At 38.7% G+C, this 26,145-nt stretch overlaps 1 protein-coding gene across 4 annotated transcripts in view; it reads left to right on the forward strand.

The window, feature by feature from the left end:
• Positions 1-26,145, forward strand: part of ADGRB3 (adhesion G protein-coupled receptor B3) — a 514,089-nt gene that overhangs the window by 363,867 nt on the left and 124,077 nt on the right. For 3 of the 4 annotated variants that reach the window (XR_014174267.1, XM_081940251.1, XM_081940252.1), the window contains exons 17-19: positions 645-771; positions 2,353-2,456; positions 5,678-5,780. The exons of the other annotated variant lie outside the window; for it this stretch is intronic. Coding sequence is in view for 2 of the 3 variants with exons in the window: in XM_081940251.1 (XP_081796377.1) it covers positions 645-771; positions 2,353-2,456; positions 5,678-5,780 (334 nt within the window). In the remaining variant the exon portion in view is untranslated. The remainder of the gene's footprint in view (positions 1-644; positions 772-2,352; positions 2,457-5,677; positions 5,781-26,145) is intronic. 4 annotated transcript variants of the gene reach the window in all.

A 26,145-nucleotide genomic window follows, 5' to 3' on the forward strand; every position in this document is an offset into this window, starting at 1 on the left:
GAGAGAGAGAGAGAGAGAGAGAGAGAGAGAGAGAGAGAGAGAGAGAGAGAGAGAGAGAGAGAGAGAGAGAGAGGTTGTAGCCTCACATAAGCGTGAAGCCAGATCCAGGCAGCGATGGTATGCACTGGGTGGGGGTGGGGGGAGGGAGAGAGAGGGAACGCCACAAGAGGCTTTTGTTTTATTCCCCCCGCGATGAGTTTTTGCAGTGCTCCGAGTTAAGGGAAGCGGCGGACGGTGGGGAAAAGCTTCCGCTTCTCTGGCTGGCAGAAAGAACTCTGAAGCTGAACGTGGTTTCAGCACCAAGAGCTTTGGACAGCTCACTGCGTTCGGCAGAGCTGCCTGCTTGCCTTCTACTCTCCCCCCCCTCCCACCGCCTCTATTCCCCCCTCCCCGCATTACTGTACAGCTGGAGATGCATCTAAATTAAGTCCTATTCAACAACAAGTAGATCTCTTCTGTCCGGGAACTCACACTAGACTCTGCTCTCAATTAAACTGCCTTTTCTTTTCACGGAATTGACCGCCCGCCGTAATTATCCCGGTTTCTCTCTCTCTCTCTCTCTTCCTCCTCCTCCTCCTCTGCCTCTCATCCACCCTCCCTCCCTTTCTCTCTCTCTCTCCCCCACTCTCTCTCTCTTCTTGCAGGAACGACTCTTTGGGAACCTGGTCCACCCAGGGATGTAAAACTGTGCTTACCGATGCATCCCATACGAAATGCTTATGTGATCGTCTCTCTACCTTCGCCATTTTGGCTCAGCAACCTAGAGAAATAGTAAGTAACAAAGGAGGGGAGGGAAACTGAAAAAAAAAAAATCCCTGAGTTTAATGGAAAGGCTGGGAGAATGTTTTAATGCATTCCGGATTAACTCCAGAGATATTTCAGTAACCTGTATTCAGGAATTATATCACTGCTGCGGGTCAGAAAGAGATGGTATCTTCTCCCTCCGTAGCTTACAGTTTATGGAAATGAATTACAGATTTTTTTTTGCCACATAAACAACTACTATCAATTTCAGATGTGGAGCAGGTCTATTGGTAAAGAGGAAACTTCGAAGCTGTAATAGATTACGTTTAAGAATAAATTAATGAAATAGGAATGAGCGAGATATTTCTGATCATTAGTGCCAGTAGAATAGGGAATCCAGCCACTCTTGTTAAACAGATTGCAGTTGTGCATTTTCAGTACAAGGAATATATATTATTTGTTGACATTTATGAGACAGTTCTATATGCATAAAACTAGAACAAAAATATAAAATAACTAAAAATAACTGTGTATGGATTTGGTCTTATTTATTTTTTTAAAAGCCCTGCCTATTAAAATAGATTTTCAAGCACCTGGGCAACCTAAGGGAAACAGTGTTAACTGTACAGTCAGCAATCATCTTACCTGTAACCTAGAAGTGTTTGACTGAAATAAACTCAAAATCCATTTTAAGCAATATGTTTTATATTGCCTAGATGACACATCATATCTAGATAAAATGTAATTTACACTGGAGCCTTTAGGCTTTTCAGCAGCATATTGCTAAATCAAGCAGGGTATCTCTGAAAACTTCTTGGTTTAATTGTTTAATTAGCCAATGACGTATACATTTTGCAGTTTAAAAAACTGATAAAAGAAGTACAAGCGCAAGAATGTGTGAGGTATATTTGGTTGAATTAAAAAAGACTTTTCTTCCTCAAGGTCATTTATTCTTCAACTGTGAAAATATTAAACATAAGAAGAATTTTTTGTCTGTCTGTTTTAAAGGTCCAGATTGTTCAATTACTCTATGCATTTTTGTTAATTTCTCCCATAGGTGTTTCTTTTACCCATTTAAAGCCACAAGAAAAATTGTATGACTTTAAGGGAAAGTTATTATACTGTCAAAAAGTTTGGTCATAAGTATTGGAAAAGGAACTGGATAGCATTTAATTTGTAAAAATAAAACAAATTATTTCTTCAGCTCATTACTTTGGCATTCAAGGGAAGATGTAATTCCAAAATGTGTTGCTGTTTTTCTAAAGCTAAGAATCTGTAATGGCAATAAATATCATGGCCTCCCATTGAACTGTTGATATCACTAACCTTTTTGGAAAGAAACAAAACTATTTCTTTATCTGGTGAGGCAAATTGGTCTTGACCCTATTCAAGGCCAACACAATAGGTATTAATTTGGTATGCTGAAATCCCACGGGTTTAAAAGCATTACAGTCTCAAATTGAGGCTAAAGTAGGGAGGAATGGCTGCTTACTGGTAATACCATTGACATGAAATAGCTATGTAGCTATTATATTTGCAACATCTTTTTTTTTTGCTGCAGTTATTAGAATATGGTTTCCTCTGATAGATATTTGTTATGATCCACAGATCATGGAATCATCTGGTGCTCCCTCAGTAACCCTAATAGTAGGCAGTGGCCTTTCATGCTTGGCTTTGATCACCCTAGCAGTTGTCTATGCAGCACTATGGAGGTATGTAATTGATAAGTGGCTTTGTAAAACCAGCTTTTCTGCTCTAAATAAAAGTATGTGTGTCTTCTATAAGAGTGGCTAATTAGATAGTGTAATATGCAAATGATTCTGTTTAAAATGTTATGTTTTGTTGTTAATGTTGTCCTACTCATAATTAAATTTATGTTTACCAACAAATAAAATAAATTTAACACAAAAATAGTTTGTCACGAAAGCAACTGCCTGTGAAAGCTCCTGGATTGGGGCTGAAAGGCGAAAGTGAAAGCAGTGTGCTCCGTCCCATATTTGGGTAGACCAGGTTGCCTTGATAAAAAATACTCATGATTAAATGTCTACTTTTTTTCTTTAATAGTGTAAAGGACATCAGTTCTGATCAAAAAATCTTTGTGAATAGTGAAGTTGCAACGCCTGCTTTTAAATTTCCATTATATTTAAAGAATGTCCCTTTCACTTCTATGAAGATCTATGTGTGTACCTCTGTCCCTTTGGTTGAGAAGCCTAGATCCATATGGAGCTTTAATTTGAGACCATAGTTCATTATGGTAAACAAAACAATTGAGTAACAAGTACTCCTAGTACTTCAGCATTTCCACTAATGTAATCCTAGTTCCTGTTGATTCAGTGGCACAATATTGCTTATTGCATAACAGGCCCTCAGTAAATTCTATTTTTCAACCACTGCATATTTTCATTTTTTTTCTTAATACAGTGAATGCTCCCATGAATACACAAAGACAGAAACACAGTCTGAGACACCTCATAGGGATTTCCACACACCAACAACAATTGTGGGGTTGAACGTTTTTTTTTTTGGAGGGGGGGTTATAGATTTTCACTAATTGAATTATCACTTGAGATTCAACTGATTGCATATGCTATCCCTTAGATCTCATTCACAGTGGAAGCAAGGGGAAAATCCCAATTTGAGAGAGTTGACCATTTGCAATGTAGAAGGGGAAAAAATGAAGTAACCATTAAATGGAAAAAATGATACTGAATTACAGCATGCTTACAGATTATTCTTTCCCATCATATCTCAATAAGTAGATGCTTCATCCAATTGATTCAGAAGAAGCAGAACACTTCAGAACTAGTTTATTATTAATCACTAATATATATTCATGCATGACACTGAGGAAATAAATACATGAATACATCTACATATATTAAAATGTGTAGGTGAACTCCCTAAAATACAATGCTATCAGAAGTTGAACGAAGTAGACATAATAGTTTTAGCTTGTATAAACTGTAAGGGTAAAACACCATTCCTCCTGTGTCTTATTGTTTCAAAGTGATGGCCAGGGGCAATGGAGATGGCTTCTATGGAGTTTTACACTATTTATGGCCCAAGTGGCTGTAAAGTTGAATTATAAATACCGTAAGGTATGTTTATGACTATATCTTCAGCTGTGTTAAAATGAAAGTAATGTGAAACTAGGAATAGGGCTACATCAGTAAAGTGACCATAAGGAGGAAAGTGAGATAAAGCCACCCAGAATCATTTCGTGAGATGGATGGTTATAAAAATTACACAAATAAATAAAATAAAATAAGTGGAGCAAAATAACTGTTTCGAGGGAAGACAGTTGTGGTCCAGGGAACCTTGTGTGTTTACTTGAAAAAACATTATCCAGGTCCCCTTAAAGATACAGAGGTAGCCCATCATGTCTGCAATAAATTGATTTGATTTCATACTTCTGTAAAATTACTCATTGTGTTCTTCAGTAACCATGTAGTAAAATTGCTTGTTTGGGAATGATTCGTATTTTTTAAAAAAAAAAACCTTGTCAATCTGAGATTTTGATGGAGCAAATCAAATTGTAATATAGTTCCTTGATAAAAACTAATTTTGTAGCAGTTCTAAAATATACCCAGTTAGGTATAACCCCAAATATTTTTTTCAACATAAAAATGAGTTGTTTTATTAATCCATACAGGATTTGTATAATTTGGACAAATATGTTTATATACATAAACCACAATATCCAATGTGCAGTATCAGGTAGTAAAATAATTTTTTGCTGAATTAAGAAAATAAAATATCTCTAGATACTAAATATATTTTATAAAATATAATATTTAAATTGTTTAGTATGCTAAACTTTCTACTTCCTCTCTTTGAAACTCACTATTTTAGGAGCAAATATCTTAGTTATATGGCTATAGTAGAACATGGAGTTTGTGGAACTATCTAAAAATATATTATTATATTACTATAATTTTTGAGCCTGTGCTTACTCCAGACTCAGTTTTTGGAGGTGACCTGAAACATCAATCCTCATTTTTAAAAAAAATATATATCAAGATTTGTAACTTATTTGAATAATTATCAGAGGGGATGAAAATTTTACAATATATTTATAAACGTGTACAAAATATTATGAGCTTTCTCTTAAATTGAATGACAAAGACCTGATAGTCCATCTAGTAAATGAGATGTTATTAATTTACTAAAATTAAGCTTGTGCAAGATTTACTCTTTAGCAATGGAATGAATTATCTCATCTAATGTCTATATACTTTATAAAACACAATTAAACAGTACTTTAATTAGTGAAACAAATCTAGCCAAACAATGTTTCATTTTGAATCTGAATAATCCATTTCTATGTAACCATCAATTTAGCTTTGTTAATCATATGAACAGCCACTCAGACATTCCTACTACATTTGTGGGCATAATCCTCCAGTAATGTCCACTGTGTGTCCTATGAGAATGGGAAGAACATGAGTAAATTTATCATTCATAGTTAATTCAATTCATAGTCATTTCTCTATGGCATCTGTAAAAATAATTCCCCAGTGGACTGCAACCACTCAAACAGCTGCATCCTTTTGAAGTGGATGTTAGAGTATCAACTAATTTCAGTATCAAAATAATTCAAGATTGGAAACTTCAAAATCTACCATATGTGTTGCTAATTTCTTACTGATGTTGAAACATTCTTTGTTTCTTTCTTCCCAATGCTGATGTTAATTATTATTAGTCAGTGCAATGCCAACTAAAAGATGTTTAAATACTCATTTAAATGTTCATTTAAAAAGTTAATTTTAAACTACTGAAGTTACGTACATTTATGCTTTAAAATGGTTATTAAATACTTTAAAAATTATCAGTATTAATGATTTGTTTTAATAAGAATTTACTACATTGATATGGACTACATTTTAAAAAAAATCTTTTGTGTGTATGTATATGTGTGTGTTTACTTGGACAGGTACATCAGATCTGAGAGGTCCATAATTCTAATTAATTTCTGCCTATCTATTATATCATCAAATATTCTCATATTGGTTGGACAAACACAGACACATAATAAGGTATGACTAAACTGTCTTTATATTTTAATTGCTTGCAATCTGTTTTTGTACAGCTGCGTTCTTTTCAGTTTTGGCAACAACAACAACCCCCCCCACACACACACACAAAAAGACCCTTTGCAGAAATTGACAGTTATCTGGTGAAATATTAGGAAGTGGGAAAAAAGATTCAACATGTTTTGTTGAAAATGTTTTTTTCTTTCCAAACCTCCATTTCCTATAATTCCTTCTGGATAAGTGGTATTTTCAAAAGCAAACATATGTATATTTCAAAGTTCAAAGATATGATGAATCAAAATCATATATTCTACCTCATTATGATAGATACAATGTTTTTTTGTCTTTTCTTAGCACACTGACATTCAGTAAAGACAGATAAATTCTTAGAAAATAAAGTGTACTTGAGTGTACATATATATCTGGTGAATGTTAAAGCAAAACTTGATTAACTGTCATAAAAAGGATTGTTGATATGTTCTTTGCATGTGTTGTTTAGTTTCTTACCTTTTATCTTAATGGTGTTTACTTGGTTTGGCCAAAAGGAATAAGAGTTTTACTTTTTTAATGAGATATGACTCTCAAGCATAAATTCAGTTTTCTTCACCTGAAGCATGGCAATCCATTGACAACACTGGTATTCTGATTCTAAAGTCAACGCACAATAGTTACGTATTTACTTACTTTAATAACATTTACTTTAATACATACATTTAATACATATGCATAAGCTTAGTTTCAACTATTTTTCTACTAGTTTATGGATCAGACTAAGATTAATGTTGTATGAGATGTTCTAGGTAGTCTGAGTCAACCACAGTTATTTGTTCAGGTGTGAAATGAACCATTTGTGTACATTCAGAGCTTAACCCAAACACAATCTCAAGAACTGTGTTTTTCTAATTCCTTTAATTTTAAAGTTTAAAAGACTTAAGGAAATTAGTACTTAAGGTTTCCTGTGGACCTAGTATGTGAACCCTGTAATCTATGACTTTCCAACTGTCAATTCTGTGATTTACTGCTCATATTACTATTTCCAGCTGTTGAGAAACTACTTAGCTAAAGATTAGTTGTATAAAAAGAATAAAGGTGATTTCTGCTCTGTTCCTAAGAGCTGTTGCATTGTCAAAGACATAATTGGAAGGGTTTATCATTACAGCAAGCAAGTTGCACAGATCCTGTTTTTCAGTGCATGAACCATAACAACTGTTTGGGATTGTACTGTCACTCCAAGTAAAGCTGAGGAGCTAAGATAAATGTTTTGACATTAGCTGCACTGTTGATCCCAATCTCTCCTTCTCTCAAAATAATTAGCAATTTTAGGTATTTCTTTGTAACATTTACCTTCATGAATCTCATTATATCATTCAAGTTTATATGCAGATGAGACCCTTTCCCAATTTATTATAATCAGTGGTAATTTCACCATTGGCTTATCACATTGTTCAAGGAAAGAAAATCAAGAATTCTTTCACAGACCTAGAGTGTTTTGATGATGCATTGATGGTTGCAATAGAATTAAAGTTCATTATTCTGCCTGGACCATTCCAATCCTTAGTGTTGCAGTATCTCAAATCATAGGATAGGCTTCTTAATTAAATTAGCACATGAAGAAGTATATACAAATAACAGTTCTAGGTAGAAGGAAGAAAGTTAAACAGCTGTCCAGCAATAATCTCTGTGAAAGAAGAATGTCCCCAAACTAACTCATTTTATGAAAGTCCCTGTTTGCCTAAATCAGTTAATCTACATAAATTCAGAAATATGAATGCATGAATCAGGTCTTCAGAAGTGTGTCACCTTCATTCATCTATAGCAGTGGTGGGTTCCGGATCCAATTGCAATCAGTACGGTTGCAAGGTGTCCTGGCATCCTCCACATGAATGTGTGCAGTGTGCGCGTACATGCATGCAGCGCATGTATATGTCTTACCATCCAGCAATGCCTCCGCGAGCCTCTGCAATGTTCCAGCTGCTCGGCAGAGCATTGCGCAGTGCTGTACGTGCCATGCGCGGAAGCGTCAAAGAGCTTAAAGACAGTTAAGGAGTGGGTGGGCCCTCTGGAGCACCGTACCAGAATGGTACCCAGTGCCCTGGGCAGGCTCTGGTACGCCCGTACTGGGGCGTACCGCCTGCAACCCACCACTGATCTACAGGCTCAATTTTATATACATGCCAAGCAGTCGCTTTGCTATGGATATCCTGTTGTTTCAAAGCAAAGATGAATACTGTATTAGATATGCAGCATATATTGCCAACTGTGGATCTTTTCCACCTATTATCTTTCAGGAAGAAATCATCATGCCTGTGTGAAAGTCACTGAATACAGAGTTTGGTGAGGGAGGCTACTATTGTGTCAAATGTATTTCTTTTTAGAAAGTATTTTAAATACTTGGTGGATTTTATTTGCCCTTTTTCTTCCCCATTCACCCACCACAAGCTTAACAATGAAACCAACATAAATTTACAACTCTATATATCCTCTCCCCTCCCCTCCTCTCCTCCCCTCTTTTAATAAAAAGGTTTTTTTACTTCTTGATTCCTAAACTTCTTTATCTGTACAGTTTCTTATAATTTGCTAAGAAAGTGTTTTGTATGGATAAAGAGTAGCATAAGATATTCTATCTAACATGTGTCTTTATTTATTTATTAATTAGCAGCAAAATGCAATTTAAATCAGTGGTGTTTAATTCTGAGCTCATGTACTCTTATACAAGGCTTGACTTCATGCTTTCTGCATAAATCTATGCCAGATTTTCAAATATAGGCATAATTCAGATACGTATTTAACTTTGGGAGCGATTACCACTCCATCTAATAAAAATAAGTGTGTGCTTAACCGTTCAAAATGCAGAACTGAAACTAGATGATGATCTCTTAGTTCTCCTACATCAGGGGTGTCCAAACTTGGCAACTTTAAGACTTGTGGACTTCAACTCCCAGAATTCCCCAGCCAGCTCTGGAAGTTGAAGTCCACAAGTCTTAAAGTTGCCAAGTTTGGACACCCCTGTCCTACATGGTTTATTTGACTAAGCACTTCAGAATATTTAGATCTGGAATTAGGTTGATTCCCAAGCTTTCTGCAGAAGAAATATATCTAGACAAATATAAGTTGAGTGCGTATTACACTCACCAAATCCTTATTCAGGATTGTAGTTTAAGTGAATTTGTACTTTTATTCATAAGTGAATAGAAGCGTTGCACATTTTCCCTGTGTCTCTTTTAATAGCAGAAAGAGACATCTTGTTTTATTTTTCCTACTCGAGAAGAATGGTGGCCTCATTTAAGAACATCTTCTCTTAGAACAGGATATTCTAGTGGCTCAGAGCATGCCAGGCTTTGTGTAGCATGTCAAGAGCTACATTTCAAACCTGGCTGAATTTGAATATTGGTTTATTGTTTCAAGGTGTTTTCATCTTCATTTCATTGCATTGCATTCATTTACTTATCAAATTTACATAGTTGCCCATTTCAAAAATAGGTGACTCTGGGCAATGTAGAACAAGGATAAAATACTTATATAATGTGTAAAAATAATTATTACTACTATTATAAACTTTTATTTAAAAAAAAACTCAAAACTAGGAGAAAAGAGATATTTAGGTTAAGAGCAGATGTTAATAACCATGGAGTCACCTCAGTATCTCCCAGTCCCCCGAGGTTTTCAGGTCTGATGGCACAATCAGGTTTTGAGAGACTTTGGGGAAAGCAACAGAAATGGAGCCAGCCTCACTCGAAGGCAGGGGTGGGCTTCAAAAATTTCAGCAACAGGTTCTCTGCTCGGTTGCTGGGTGGGTGTGGCCATGGTGGGCATGGCCTAGTCGGTCTCCTGCACCATGGGCGGGGGGGGGGTCACCTTCCTCAGGCTCGGAAGGCTTTCATTGAGCCTCTGGGAGGGCAAAAACTGCCTTCCCTGGGCTCCTGAGGCCCTCCAGGAGGCCGGCTTTTTCTCCCTCCCCAAGTCCTGTAATTACCTCACATCCAAAATGGTCTGCATGGGGACTCCTGGAAGGGCATGGTGGGGTGGCAGGGGTGGGGCATGGTAGGAGAGGCCAGCCAGGGGTGGGATTCGGAGGTTCTCAGCACTGGCCATAATGTTAGCTATGGGTTCTCCCGAACCTGGGCAAACTCAATAGCAGCCCACCCCTGCTCAAGGGGCTGGAGGGAAGGAGTGGAGATATTTCATAAAGTACCAATGGCAATAAAGACCATCATCTGGAACCCGCCAAATGTAGTTCCTCAGCTGATAGGACCACAACATGCATACATATGGTGATACAGGTACTAAAGACCATGTCTCAAATAATCCAGGTCAAGGCCCTGTAGGATAAAAACATCTTGAATTGATTCCAGAAACAGTCTGGTAACCAATGTAGCTCACAGAGCAGAGGTGTAATGTGTGTTCTAGAAGGCACACCAATAACTGCCCACTACATTGCATTTTGCTTAGTTGAAATTTTTGGATACTCTTCAAAAAAAAGTCCCATGTGGAGCCTATTATAATAATCCAATCAGGTGTCCAGGGCATGTGACTGTGAGTAGTTACCCTTGATCTAGGAACAAGGACAATGGGCATACAATTCAAAGTTATGGAAAGGCACTCCTAATCATTACTGCCACTGTTCGTTGATCCGGAGTTATGAGTCTAGGAGGATCCCCACCCCCAGTCTGTGCATAGGGTCTGTTTTAAGTAGTGCATCCCCCTCTGGAACCAAAGATGGCATAGTCCTGGAACAGGTGGGCCCAAAAATTTAAAGCCGTTCATTCTTGTCAGGCTTCAGCTGAAGGCTATTGTTCTTCAACAAGACTTAGCCATGGTGGCACAGTGGTTAGAATGCAGTATTGCAGGCTGATTCTGCCCACAGTCAGGAGTTCGATTCTGAATGGTTCAAGGTTGACTCAGACCTTCCATCCTTCTGAGGTTGGTAAAATGAGGATCGAGATTATTGACGAAAATATGCTGACATTTATAAACCACTCAGAGAGTGCTGTAAAAGACTATGGGGGAATATATGTCTAAATGTTATTGCTATTTATCCAGACCCTTGCAGCTTCCAGGCACAGGGTAAAATGTTCATAGCATTACTTAATCAGCGTACAAATGACCCCCTCACCCCATAGTGATGGATGAGCTCACCCAGCACCTCATGTAGATGTTGAATAGGTTCAGATCCCTGCAACACTCCACACAGTAGGGACCGAGGGCAGGATCTCTCTCTGCCAATCACCATGGCTTGGATTGACCGCAAAGGAAAGAGATGAACTGGCAGAACACAGTGCTGTCCATCCCAGCAGGCATTAGAAGCAAGTAATTTATATACTATCTAGCCAATGTTGAATACTAAATGTATGAATCAGGATTCTTTAAAAAAATGTTTTAAAGTTAAGTACACTAATCAATAGGTAAGAGGAATTTGTAGATTAAATTTTTATTCTGAGAAAGCAGTCAACATAGAAAGACTATAGGGTATACTTTTTACTTTTATAGTGGGAAAGGTCAGGGTAGAATTAACCATTATTTCTCATTAATGGGCTTTATGATTATGTATCATAAAATTTCCAAGGACTTAAAGGGACTGCACTTTTCCCTAACTAAATTATGGAAAATAGATTGGGATGTTTTTTAAATCACTGAAGAAGCCTATGCTTGAGTATGTATCAGGCTCTTGCAGAACACTTCTGACTTCTTCAAAGCTGAAATATCTTTGAAAAGGGTAGGAACAAGCAATGTTTCCCATGGAAGTCACACATTTATTTGTTTATTTATTAAACCTCAGAGCATATGAAGATAACACAGTTATGTCACTAGAAGTGCCCATAGCAAAACATAATTTCAGCCTCAGTTATTGCTGGAATCCAGAAATTGCTCTCTAAGGCTACCATGCAAATTTTAGGAGTTTGAAATATCTGTAGCTTCTGAAAAATTTCCTGGACTCAGGCAAGGTACCTAGGGACAAAACCTACAAAAGTAAATGCAATAACTTAACTGTATGTGGTTTCACAAACACATGGGGAAAGCCCCTCCTTCCACAAACAGGTGGCATTTACGCAACACCTGTGAAACATATGTTGGCATGGTATTTTAATTTACAAAATAATCTTTAGCCTTAAGGCCAAATCCAATATTCAGTGTTAAACACAGGAAAATCTTATGATAGAACTGAATTGGTTTACATCCATTAAAGTAAATTTAGGTTGGCAGCCAACATGTGATAACCTAAAATCTGTGTTGGTTCTAAATGCATGGCAAAAGTGAGCAATTCTGGATGGTATTATGGTTGACAGTGATGTATTTATCTTTTGCCCAAAGTTATTGCTTAGTGCTGCAAACATATGCAGGCCATGAGCTTATGATAGTTCCACTAGAGCCTCATCTCTCTATTTATTTCTTCCCTGCTTTTGGGCAGCTCCACATACTACATTGGAAGCTGCACCTGATATTTATTTTTTAAAAAAAAGTAAAGAAAAATGTTAAAAAGATTTAAAAGTCACATAACAGTTTCCAACTTGGCTTGTTGTCTCCTACTGTGCTACAAAGAATTTAATTTTAGATTTTGCATTTTCTTGCTTGCAGCTTGAAATCATTAGGTTGTGCTCTAATTTTAGCATACTGTATTATGAACATCCTTTCCCTCTTGAAGTCTCTGATTGGCATCCATATTTGGGGTGATGAGTAGGTGGGAAAGATACTGTACATCAAATCATAACTTCATTTTAAACACACAAAAAATCAAAAAGGTATATAGAAAAGCTAATTGGGATCAGCCTGAATAATTAGCGAAAATAATAAGAAAACGTATGTATTACCATTATCAATACTTCAAAGTGAGCAAACATCATTTCTGAGTTATTCTTGATGGACAAGAAGATTATTTAAAATAATGGCAAAAAATCCAGAAGGTAGCTAAGGATCTTTCCTTATTTCTTAGCTTTAGTCAATTGGTCTGTCTTTGTGTTAAGTAGAGTTTGCATGACACATTATCCTTTGAGGTGCAATCCTACTTCATCACAATACATGTAGAATGTTGTTGACATCTCTAAATAATGAGACTTTTGTGGTACTCTAATTAAGACTGCCAAAGAAGAGATTCAGAAACTAAGTACTAAATGGGTCATCCAGTTGATTCTTACAGAGGTTGCTAAAGTCAGAAGGCTAAAACAAGGTTCCCAAATAATTATTTCTAAAATGCGAATGCTTACCAATGGAGGATGTGAAGCATATATTAGAAATCCAAGTCTGATCTAATTATCTTAAGATACCAACTTCTGCTCTCAATTTTCTATACCTAACTCTTTCAGGGAAACATCCAGAGTAACAAAATTACATTACCTTGTGAAATTGTTGGCTCATCTGTTTCAGTATTATCTATATTAATTAGAAATGGTGCCCCAGTTTTTCGTTTCAAGATCTTTTCCAATTCTAGTTTAAGAGTCCTAGGGTTGAACTGGAATTGTCTGCCTGCAAAGCTTGGGACTTGATTCTGAGTTAGGACGTGTATCAGTATAACTCTTCATGGAGTTTAGCTGATCAGCCTACTAATACTTCCTATTTTTCATATTAATTAGCTTTGTGTTTCTAACCAGTGAGAACTAGAGTATGATTAGATGATTCATTGTCTCCCATCTCAGAGAATGTGGATAAAATTATATGAGAAAAGGCAACAAGTACATTATGTCTTGACTGATATTGCCCTTAAATATTACTTTGTTTAAGGTCACATATAAAATTCTTCTTTACCAATATGTCCAGACCCAGAACAAAAATCATAAGACCAGTAGTCTCTTATCATTGTGGCATAGGAAACTAATCAAGGAGAGAAGCAACTTAGAACTGAGGAGAAATTTCCTGACAGTGAGAACAATTAATCAGTGGAACAGCTTGCCTCCAGAAGTTGTGAATGCCCCAACACTGGAAGTCTTTAAGAAGATGTTGGATAGCTATTTGTCTGAAACGGTATAGGGTTTCCTGCCTAGGCAGGGGGTTGGACTAGAAGACCTCCAAGGTCCCTTCCAACTCTACTATTGTATTGTATTGTATTGTATTGTATTGTACCTTCCATATTGTATAGTTGGGTGGTGTTAGATCTTTTGAATTTTGTCTAAGTAATAAAAAATAGTTTATGGAAAATAGGCCTGTGCTAGGCAACAATGCTTTGCTTTGACATGATGTGTTACATGGGGGAAACTGTTCATCTCATTTGTAGCACCCCCAGTAATTGGAAGAGGATTCAATTTTTGTACCACCTTTCCCAGTGCTGTTGCTTTCCTAGGCAAATGAATCAGAATGAAGCAAAGCATGCCTTCAAAGCTTTGTTTGGTTCTAACAGAGAATTTGTGATCCTTCCACTGTGGCTAAAGAGCAATGCCCTACCAGCATGACCAGTGCCAAAGGTTATTTGAAGTTATAATTCATCACAGACTCTCTTATCCAAGTCTTATTCCTTATAATAATAACTAAATAATTTTAATTGGAAAATCCCAGTGTTTTAATTGAACTCCGCTCAAATGTGGAGTTCTTTCTCCTTCTGAGTCCTACATTTGAGTTGTCAGTCTGTTCTTCCAAAAGTTAATAGGAATTTCAGAATATAGTAGCCAAATTAAAATGAGCTTGAAGGGGAAAATGACATTTGTTCCTGAATATTGGTCTTCATCTGGTAACAAATGGTGGGATTTAATCTCAGCTGTCAAATGCAAGTGAAGAGGACGAAGAGAGTCCCTCTAACAATCTCTATGCCTTCTTTTAGAAGCAGTTTTTGTTCGGCTTTTTCTCTAGGCTATGAAGCATTCTTTTATGTTGCAGTTATCTAGAACTGAATATACTTTCAATGAATTTACACAGAAAGATATTCTGATAGTTGGGAACACTTGAGACATTTTGAAAACCACGTGGTTTCAACTATTGAAAATTGGAAAGGGGTAACAAGTTACACCACTAAAATTAGTTTGTAGGGCAGTCATCTTTTGCTCCACCATGAATTGATTGCTTTTTGCTTTTACTATTATCAAATGAAATCTAGCCCTCTAAAATCCATAGTAGTGGCTTCTCAACGGAAGCACCTCAAGCTGTGAAATACTCTTCCACTAGAGAGTATTTGTTATTAAGATGCAAACAATGGTATTCCAAGTGTCTATTCCATCAATGTTTGGACATATGTATCACAACAAGATGGCTATTAATATAGCGTCATATATTTTGATTTGTTTTTGGTAATGATAACATTCCAGGGAAGAGCAGACATCGAAAAGATCATCATAAAGAAATGAATACATTCTCCTTTTCAGTCAGCTACCCATGCTACTCTGTTCTGTTCTTCCTCTCACTAAGGTTTCCATTTTCTCTCTTCATTGCTCCCTGAAAATCTATAGCTTTTGAGCACGCCCACTCCTCAGTGGGTGGTTGGGGATTTATTTTTAATCTTCTTATGTTGCTACAAAACCAGATTCCCTTCTGAGCCTACTCTTTTGTGCTGAAGATTTGCTATTTTGCTTATTTGTTGTGCATTTTAATTGTTGTTTTTGTTTCTCATTTGCTACCCACATAGTATTGTTTCATGATGTTATTTGTGGGCGTGGTTTAGTTTTCCTACCATGAATGTTTTGTTGTGTTCATGTTAATTTTCTTACTGAAGATGTTTTATTGAAATTTTAAGTGCTACACAGTCTCTAGATCATGATTGTCAACCTTTTGGCTTGCTTGGGCCTCACTGAGCGAAAGGGGAATTGTCTTGGGCCACATACCAAATTTATAGTATAATTAATATATATAAATAGCAAATTTCCTTTATATTCTTTTACATTTTTTTATTATAGGCCACAGGTTGGACACGCCTGGGCTCGATGATTTAGTGGCATACATATTTAATAAATAATCCTAATAATCATTGTACGGACTGGCGCTCATGTCTAACGTTCAAAACTAAAGGAAAGGATATCCAATATTAGCTACCATGGAAGCCTCCCCTGTTGTGCGCTAAAGAAAGTCTTTGAAAACCATGTTTCAGTAATGAAAGTAAATAATTTCAGATCTTTACTGATTGAACTTGTGATTGAGCCACTTCAGTGTCACCCAGACTTGTTTGGAAAATGGAATTTGTCAATGTGCATTTTCGGGTACCAGTTTTTAGCATCTTTTTCCTTCTGGAAATCATTGCCATATCTTAGCACTGAAGGGCGATAACATGATAGGGCCCAGTAGTTTCAAACAATCCGTTGGTGAGTCAGGAAAATTATTCTTGGCATTCCATTCTTCCCTCTCACCTCACTCTCCAGTACTTCTATACTTGGTTGGATTCCAGTTCAAATAACAGAAACTATAAACGAGAAGCTGCTACATAAACTCTTACTCCTATGAATTATCCCCTTTTATTAGGATTCTTCAAGGAGATAATTCATAATTCTAACAATATTACCACATACTCCAACTTCCCGTTGGTCCAGAATTCAGGGTGTTGTCACTGAAAATATTCAGAGGAGATTAGCTAGGGAAAAGTTGTAATAGTTTCTTTTTCTTTCGTGTCTACGTATAATAAAGAAAAAATAGTTCAGGTTATTATTCAGTTAATCTTTTTGGAGATATGGTAACTAAGGAAGAAATGAGACAATATGGAAACAGATGCTAACCAGAATCTGTGCTAGTTTCAGTTGTGAGTTATCTGTTCAGTTTTATTTATACAGAAGCACACACTCTGTCAATATTTGTCTCAATAGACATAAGAACTGCTGTGGTAACAAAGTCCAATTTATTAGAGTGCACAGGATATGTTTAAAAAAAATAAGAAAAAAGCATAGAACTTGTCTGTTGGTTCCCTATAGCTTGATTACCAGTGAAAGTCCTTATAGGATACAAAAAGCAATGGAGCCCTGTGCAGGGGTGAAATGCTCTGAAGTCTGCTACCGATTTGCTTTGTGCCCAAACCAGTAGTAAAAAAAAAAACTTTAAAAAGTTTTTTAAAAATTCCAATGATCAGCTGTGCAACAATCAGCTGTGCCACACGATTTCTAGCCAATATAAATCCCACGGCACAGCTGGTTGTTGCACAGCTGACTACCAATTCACCAGAACCGGTAGCATTTTTTTCCTACCGTTTCTGAACTGGTAGTATTTCATTCCTGCCCCTGTGGCTGGAAACTGGCCTCTTGAACTCAAAGAAAGGTGGAGGAAGAGGAGGAGATTGTAGGGGAGGCTGTTGGGAGATGTAGTCTCCAGCAGAGGCAATGAAATCAAAGTGAGGGAGCAGAACTATGGAGCCCAGCAGCTCAGAGGGGGGGAAAAGAAGAGGCAGCCTCTTGAGGAGGGACTGGAAAAAGGCAGGAAATATAGGACTGAGAGGGGGAAAGAATCTTTGTTGTTTTGAGAGAAAGAGAACTGCTGTATTCTGGACTGTGGATGGTATTCCTGCTACCATAAAAGAGGAGACAATCCTAATCAAGGAGGAGCTCAGAAATGGCTGCTTTCCAGATCCAGCAGCAGTTTGCTGATTCATCACTTCTGGCTAGAGAGGACTATTATTTTACTTAAAGCCTCACAAAACCCACAAGGTGTTTCTGTGTGTCTGGGCTAAACGGGCTGGTCCTCCAAGAAGAGGGACAGAAGGACCAAATCAGCAGTGGCTCCTGGGGGGGGGGGTGCTACCCCAATAAAAATACCTGGCTATCATTTAGCTTTTTTCATCCCCTACCATGGTCACCACTGATAGAGTAAAAGGACTGAAAGCAGTTTACAGTGACATAGAATAAAAAGTAAAAATGCAACAATGAAAAACTATCAAAAGCCTATTGAATTAAGGCAGCCCAGGATAATTTGTACCTGAACACTCCCAAAACTAAAAGTATTGTAAATATTGTCTTTGAGGCTTGTGGGATTCATCTCTGAGGAGGCAGTGTGTTCCCAATGATAAAAGGCATGGCATTGAGATCCAAATTCAGCATCTTTCAAGAAGTGGTAATCCTTAACCTTTAACATTTTAATAATTAACATTTCTTATGTGACTAGCTGAATCTGGATAAATGCTCAAATAGGGACCCTGGTGCCAAGCCATTTTAAACCAATTCAGTTTTCCAAGTCCTGGAAATGTTTATGATGAAGTTTATAAAGACTAGCTCTGAATATCATAAAATGCAAATTTATCATTAAAAGATTGGGTTTCATTTTTCCTATCTGACTGCCCTTATTTGATGGACAAATCCGTCCATCTTTCACTGTTTACAAAAAAATCAGGGTTGATTTATATTTCATAAGATTATTTTCTTAGACAGCTGACCTTATCATTGTCAAGTGATTAATGATAAAATAGGTGCATTAGTAGATTAATTATGTTGCATAATATTTCTTCTTTCTAATAAATATTTGGATTCCTTTTTAAATATTCACACTGATTGAATCCTGAATTGTGCTACCATTATATATTTCAGATCTTAAATATTAAAGATGAGTTCTTTCTACTTAACCCTATAGAGGTTTTGTGGTCAATATATATCCATAGGATCAAGTATAGCCATACGGATAATTATGTATCAATGGCAGAGTGGTGGCAATTCTCATGCATTTCATTGTTAGGCACTTGGGACTCCAAAGACTGTGATATCGCCTGCAGTAATTTTAATGCCTGTATTTGTATAGGAACAGTGGCTGAAAATTATTTCTAAATACTTGATAATGGAATTGTCACACTGAGGATGATATGTGGTCAGTCTAGGGCATTTTTTAAGTCTTAACAGTGGCCAGTTGCTTTCAGGAAAATTGGCAGCAAGTGGTTCTGAGAAAAATTGCCTGTTGTTGCAGTTTGTGTTTCAAGGCTAGCTTCAGTAGCTAGATGTTTTGGATATAAAAATAATGCTATATTCTCCCTGGCCTGCTCTCTTCCGCATCACATTTTTCATTTTTTTTAATCATCCTTGTGGAAAGTGTAGCAACATCCTGATAATTTTATATAATTGTATCTGTTTTGCCTATGTAGGGGAGCAGGTTATCTTTTTCGGTAAAGTTCCTTTAATTCATTGAAAAAGTCACTTGTGGTCAGCACTAATAGTAGTTGCAGCAAGGTAGTTGCAGCAAGGATGTTTCCAATTTGCTAAGAAACAGGCTGTCCAGTTAGAACTGGTGAGGGACAGGGAACCAAGCGAGGTTTATAATGCTTGGCCTGGAAAAAACAAAGGCATCCTATTTCTCTTGCTTTCACTCTTTGATGCTTTTTGCCTGAAACCAAGTTAGCAGACGGAGACAAATGGGGATTAGAGCTGCCAAGCCATGATGCAGGAGCCTCCCCCCTCTCTCTTGGTTGGATCTCCCCCAAAAGCTCTCCCATCTTATTATATTCAAGGGGGTGGGCAATGACTTAGGCAAGGCTATCGAGGAGCCGATGTAGGGGATCCCCTACAGAGGCTTTATGGGACAAAAACACGGAGTAGAAATTTAGGAGGCCAAGGAAAGCTTGCAATTGGGGCTTATTGGTTGGTACAGGAGCCTGCTTAATGGCTGCTATCTTGGAGGTGGTAGGATGGATGCCTTGGCATCAATCTGATACCCCAAAAACTCCACTTTGGTTACCCCTATCTGACACTTAGAAGGCTTAATCTTTAACCCCACCTCCTGGAACTTTGACAAAACGGCAAGCAACCTTGCCATGAGTTCAGTGCTGTTTCTGGCGGAAATAAGCACATCATCAAAGTACGGGACAACTCCCGGAATGGCGTGGAGCAATCACTCCATGAGGCTCTGGAAAATGCCTGTGGCTACACTGACACCAAACTGGAGCCGCCAGCATTTAAAAGCTCCCCTGTGGGTGACGATGGTCTGTGCTTCCGCAGCAGCAGCAGCCACAGGGAGCTGCTGTTACGCCTGGACAAGGTCCAGTTTGGCGAAAATGGAGCCCCATCCCAACGTATGAAGCAGTTCCTGTACTACAGGGACAGGGTAGGGGTTGGATTGGAGAGCCCTGTTTATTGTGCATTTAAAATCCCCACACAATCTAATGGAGCCATCGGATTTCAAAGGGATCATGATGGGGGTCTCCCATTTGGAATAATCCATGGGCTCTAACACCCCTTGGGCAATTAACCTGTCTAGTTCAGTGTCCACTTTTGGATGCAGGGCCAGGGGGACCCTTCTGGGCTTGAGATGGAATGGGAGCGATCTGAGGGTCCAAATTAAAACTAATGGGGGTTCCCTTATAATTACCTAATGACCTATCAAAAACTGCAGCAAACTCCTTCATTAGGCCTTCAAACTGATCAAGGCCCGCCGTTGCAAGCATCCCAGCGATGCTGAGGCCCAGGGCATCGAACCAGTCCAGGCCCAATAGACTGGGGAGGTTGCCCTGGGCGATGATGAGGGGAAGCTTGCCCTTAAAACTCGGAGTGACCACTTGGAACCGGCCACTGCTGACTACTGGAATATAGTTCCCCTGATAGTCCCACAACTTAATAAAACAAGGTGACAGGTGCTTCTTGGCTAGGAAAGGCACCAAATGCTTGATAGTGGACCAGGATATAATAGACTTTGAAGAGCCGGTGTCCACCTCCATGCAGCAGGGCTTGCCCTCGAGCTGGACGCTGAGGTAAATCTTATTCCCCGATGTCGCATTGGTCTGGCTGGTCGGCGGAACGGCCTGCCACTGTTCATGGAAGATTGCAAAACAGTCCTCTGAGGTATGGCAAAACGGTGACTTTGGCTTGTGGTAAGATGAACGGTCAGCTGGTTGACCTTGAGAAGGAGATGGTGCGTGGCACACCTTAGCCAAATGTCCTTTTTTCCCACACTTGTGGCAAATAGGCATGGGCATGGTTCCCGCCACAACCAGCACAATGGCTCTGAGGTAAATTATTTCGTGAGCGCCCTACTCCGCCGCCTGCTGTTTTGAGGTGGTCAATGCCAGCCTCATCAATGTCGGACAAAGAATGTTCGTCCACCTCCCCGTGATGCATAGGCACAGTTTTGGTAGATAATAAGGCAGGGGGCACTGCGGCTTGACCCCTTTCAATCTCGGCAGAGGATTCATTGGACATCTCAGAAGCACGAGCCTCCTCTAACGCCGCTTGCAGGCTGAGCTCAGAATGGGCCAACAAACGGTGATGCAGCCTCGAATCGATCACCCCACACACGAATTGCTGAAGTAGGGAGTCATCTAGATTAGGAAAATCGCAGTGCAATGCTGCAGCCCTGAGGGCAGCCACGTATTGGTTTACTGACTCCCCCTCCTTCTGAAGCCTTTGTTGGAACGCATAGTGCCTAGCTATGCAAGACAGAGCTGGGGCGTAATGGTTCTGCAGTCTGGCCAACAAAGTCTCCCATGAAAGGGACTGGACTGGTTGCTGGGCAGCCAAAGCCCTGGCTGTTCTGAACATCTTGCTCCCACAAGCATTCAGGAATTGGGCTCTCTTTCCCTCACTAGGCAAGTTAGCCAGATGGTTTGCCTTGAGGAAGCATTCGAAATGGTCAATGTATGCCTCCCAGGACTCTAACCCTGGCGCAAACAGTGTGAAATTGTTCAAAGTGGCCATTCTGAGGGAAACACGTTCTGAGGAGATTGCCTCAGCAATTAGCCGGAAGCCTTGCGTTAATTAAAAAAAATCTTTCTTACGTAATACAGTTCTCCTATGCCTCAGAGTATCCCATCCACGTCACCAGTAATATATTCGAGGGGGTGGCAATGACTGAGGCAAGGCAGGACTCGGATAACAAGGCTTTATTTGAACAGCTAATGCAACAGCAACTCTAGAACCAGTGAGCTTAAACAGTTCCCGCTTGACAGCAATTTATATGCAGGCAGTCCCACGGTTAGCCAATCAGAGAACGGTGACTTTCCCGCTCTGGCTACGCATGCGCCTCGAGCAATGGCGTGCCTCGGAGATGGAGCCACATCTCCGAGGCTAAGACATAACACATCTAACTAATCAAGGAGAGAAGCAACTTAGAACTGAGGAGAAATTTCCTGACAGTTAGAACAATTAATCAGTGGAACAGCTTGCCTCCAGAAGTTGTGAATGCCCCAACACTGGAAGTCTTTAAGAAGATGTTGGATAGCCATTTGTCTGAAATGGTATAGGGTTTCCTGCCTAGGCAGGGGGTTGGACTAGAAGACCTCCAAGGTCCCTTCCAACTCTACTATTGTATTGTATTGTATAGCGTTCCTACACGAGATACAACTGCAGCCCTGGCAGTCTTGTCCTTAGTACCTTCTCCCCTGCAACCAGAGCCCTGCCACTTTGAGGGCATCTTTCTCTGGTGCTCTTCTCTATCTTGTCTCATCTCCTTCCATGGTCACAGTGTTATTTATTATCAAACTGTTTGTTTGTTTGTTTTTAACAAAGCTCTGATTATCTCCAAGACAGATGACTCCCTTAACAATGTACTAGAGATCCTTTTAAAGATATCAGTAAGCAGAGCCAGCAGAAAGTGTGTAGAACACTCCCTTTTCTTTCTCCCCCTCTCTTTTCTGTCATTCTTTTCTGGACACATCCATCCTTTCCTTGCAGAAATTGTTCTGAACCCAAGACATTTCTGAAATGAAGTTGCAGGTCCATCATTTGTCCACTCTATCCTGGCATCACTGATACCTTTGGTTATCAGGCAGAGAAAGCATCTCTATCACCTGAACTTTTTAAAGGAAGATGTGAGTCTTTCTCCCTTCAAAGCCATGCTTCTTCAGTATAAACAATAGTGCCATCCCAGACTAGAGTGGTGTAATAGAAAGAATGATAGACAGAAACTAAAGATTCCAAGCTCTGTCAGTGTGAAGCTCATCGGCGATGCTAGACTTTCTGGAGTCTCTTGATTGAAATGACCATATAGGAGCTGTTTGAAGATCTAATGGAATAGCTTCCAAATTCCATCTATTCCATACTGAGTTTCTTGAAGAGTGGCAAGAAAGTAGTATAAGAGAGGGAGAGAGAAATAATTCTGTATGAAACTTGTTAAAAGTTTAATCAAATCTGATGTTGACTCTCATATACTGAAAGATTGCATCAGCAGTCAGTGTGCTGATACTGAATTTAATAAGATATGAGCATACAGAGAGGTGACAATTCTTCTATGCATTTCGCTAGAGAACTGTACTACAGTATGAGAGCCAAACCATACCTTCTTGATTATCAACATAGGCTCTGACAGAAGCCATTACCATATTGGAAATCTCTTAAATTTCCAATAGTGCTGGAAAGAAAACAAGATCAAGGGTTCTCAAAATACATGAATTTGTATAACTGCCTACATGATGGAAGAGAAGAAGGAAGTGGAAGAGAAAGCTGCTGGGAGAATTAGGATTCATATGGATATTAATAACTGCAATCAGACAGGACATGTGTCTGTGCAATCCAAATAGGTGTGGGGATACTGTAGATTTGGGGGTTGCTGCAAAAGTAAAACAGAATTAAGCATTTTTACAAAAGCAGCTGCAATCCTAAACCTGCAAAGCAAGGTTGGCTTCTTCAGAATCCATCCAATAAATCACTCCACTCAGCTACTGCAGTTTCTTCCTAAGCCAGTGTTATCTAACTGTGTTGGATGATGGTTGTACTAACTAGCCATCCTAAGGAAGCTGCAGCTGCAGCCCAGCCCAAGAGCTATATATGGATATTGTGGGGGAAGTGAAAATAGATTCCATAAGAATCCAAAATAACTATTGAAATTCATTCCACCCTGTCAGGTTTAAAAGCCAACTTCTATTAGCCAAAATGCTCTCTATATTAAAACGCAAGCTCATGGGGTGGGGTGAGGGTGGGGGATTGCTGCCTAACCTTGCTCCTGGAAGGCCAACCAGCCTCAAATGACATAGCAAGCAAACAAGACTATCCCCCAAAAGTAGTATGGTTTGGTGAGCTTGATGCGAAGTACAATGTTAAGACAACTATCACAAGGTGCAAACTGCCTTGAAGATTAGGTAAGAGGGCAGCCAAGTTTTCAACCCCCTCAATAACAAGCGATAACAGATGTCCTAAGCAAGCATGCCATTTCCATCAGTAGTTACCCAGAGTAGCAGCCTCTTCCCACCTCTGAAGATGTACAATTCTTGCTTGCCCGGCTTTTAAATCATCTGACTTCCTAAAGCTGGAGTTTCTAATTTCATATCCTGGCTACATTCATGCAGTGTCAGGTGGACTCAACTTTAGTGTTGATTTCTTCCGATAATAATCCCATGTACCTGTTCTACGTGCTTACTCAAAAGCCAATAAAGGAGAATATTTGTAACTCAGGGTTGAAATGAGGGGTCTTTCATGCTTGCTGAGCTTGGCTGTTTTCTTGCAGACGTCTCATTACCTAAACTAGATAACATCAGCAATGCTAGTCATCAGTGCCAACATTGATGACTTTACCAAGTTTGTTAATGGAGTGTCTGCAAGAAAACAACCAAGCTCAGAGAGCACCAAGACCCCTCCCTCCCTCTCTTAATCAAGGGTTATCCATCAGTCTTATCTACTGATTAGACAACAAGGAGCTTGTGGCATCTTAATGGTGGACCTCTCGTATTAATCCCTTCATCTTTCTTTGCCATTGGCTAACATGGAGTTGTGTTCATCTTGGAGTGGGCCAATATACTTCAAAGTGAGCATCAAATCTGGGTTGATTTTGTCTTCCAAGGTTTCACATTCATGCTGGAGCCAATCTTCTTAGAATTTCTCTCTATCTTGCTTTTCGACTCATGCTGGAGCCCATCTTCAGGGAACTTTTCTCTAGCAGCTAGACAGAAGTTCCCTGAAGATGGGCTCCAGCACGAGTTCGAAAATTCAGAAGCCAGAACCTCTGGTCCCGGTGACCAACCCAGGTTGGATCCTGCAACATTATTCTGGGACACGTATATTTGCCTTCATAGATTAAAAATAAACCAACTTAGCTAATAAGGTTATAGGAAGACTAGTTACAATAATTTGTAACTCCAAAATATTATTTTGGGGCCAATCAATGCTTCTGTGCTTTTTTTTCTTTTTTGCTCATAATGCATTCCCTCTACCACTTTTGTGAAACCCCTGATATATCATGTTATATCCTTTTTGTCTGTTGTTCTCATTGTGCAGCTGTCCAAAGAAAAATTGTGTAAAGAAAACTATGATGTTAAGAAGGAATAGCTTAATAATTATGGCCTTTACAACAAACATAGCAGATAATATTGTAAAAAAACAAACAAACATGAAGGAAAACAATATCATTGTTAGGATCATTTCTCAAATATTTGTCTGATGAATTTCTACCATGTTAGAAGTCTGATTTTTAAAGGATAAACATCACATTTTAAAATCTTTTCCCAGATAATAAATGAATAGTGTCTGGCATGAGAAGTCCTGCAGCTGGGTGAAAAAGCTATTGAACTTGGCACAACATTACAAATTGACAGCAAATATATTTATAATTTGACTTTGAAACAAATAGCTGTATTTTGTCTGAAGTAGGATTGTTAATCTACTCTGTAATTATTAAATATCCTAATTTACAGTCCCCAGAAAACTACATCTCAAAGAACTTTCCTAGGCTCCCTTCATGGTTAGTTGATGGCACATAATCAAAATGTTGTTCTTTTTACAACCTTCAGTTCAGGCCTCTCAGGGAAGGCTGAACTAGTAAAGCAGAAAAGCACATTGCTGTTATATCTTGAGTTTTAAGATGGGATTAATGTGTTGTTCTTTGTGCTGGGATTTCATGTAGCTTGTATTTCAGAAGGACTCTCAAAGTCTTTGCTTTGGCTGCCTCCCTCCTATGTTGAGTGTTAACAAAGTAATTTCTGCTATAAAAAGCTTTGTGTTTCTGTTGTTAATGATTGGAATTAGATAAGAGATCTGTTGTGTCATTGAGCCAAGATATCCCAGCAATAGGACATGTTATTATTAGAACAGAACAGGAGACTTATAATATTTCTCCAGCATGTTTGATTTGCAGAGCATCTACAGAAGAAATGTACAATCTGAAGTCCCGGTTTTGAATTAGGACTTTCAGAGCTTTCTATGTTGCCCTCTAAAATGTATAAATGTTACAATCAGGGAAATTTTAATGTGATAGGAAACAAAATATATGATGTTTATTTCTGATGCTTTGAAATCCTGAATGGAACAAAATCATACATTCATACCCTAACCCTAACCCTGCATAAAAACTAGAGGCGAGCTGAAATAATGGGAGGACAGTTTTGCAAAATGCACCTTTCTAGGAAAAAAAATGGATTGTGACCAGTGGTGGGATTCAGCCAATTTGCACCACTTTAGGAGAACCAATTGTTAAATTATTTGAATCCCACCACTGATTGTGACAAGATGCTTGAAAAGGTGCTTAAGTGTTTGGAAAATAAAGTGCAAAAGCTTTCATGTTACCATCTCAATTGGGATGAGATTCCATGGGTTTGACAAAGTATAGTCTGAATAGTAAAATTTCTAGAAAGCAGCACAAT

Source organism: Natrix helvetica (assembly GCF_964273705.1).
Source record: "Natrix helvetica genome assembly, chromosome: 2".
NCBI classification, from domain to species: Eukaryota; Metazoa; Chordata; class Lepidosauria; order Squamata; family Natricidae; genus Natrix; species Natrix helvetica.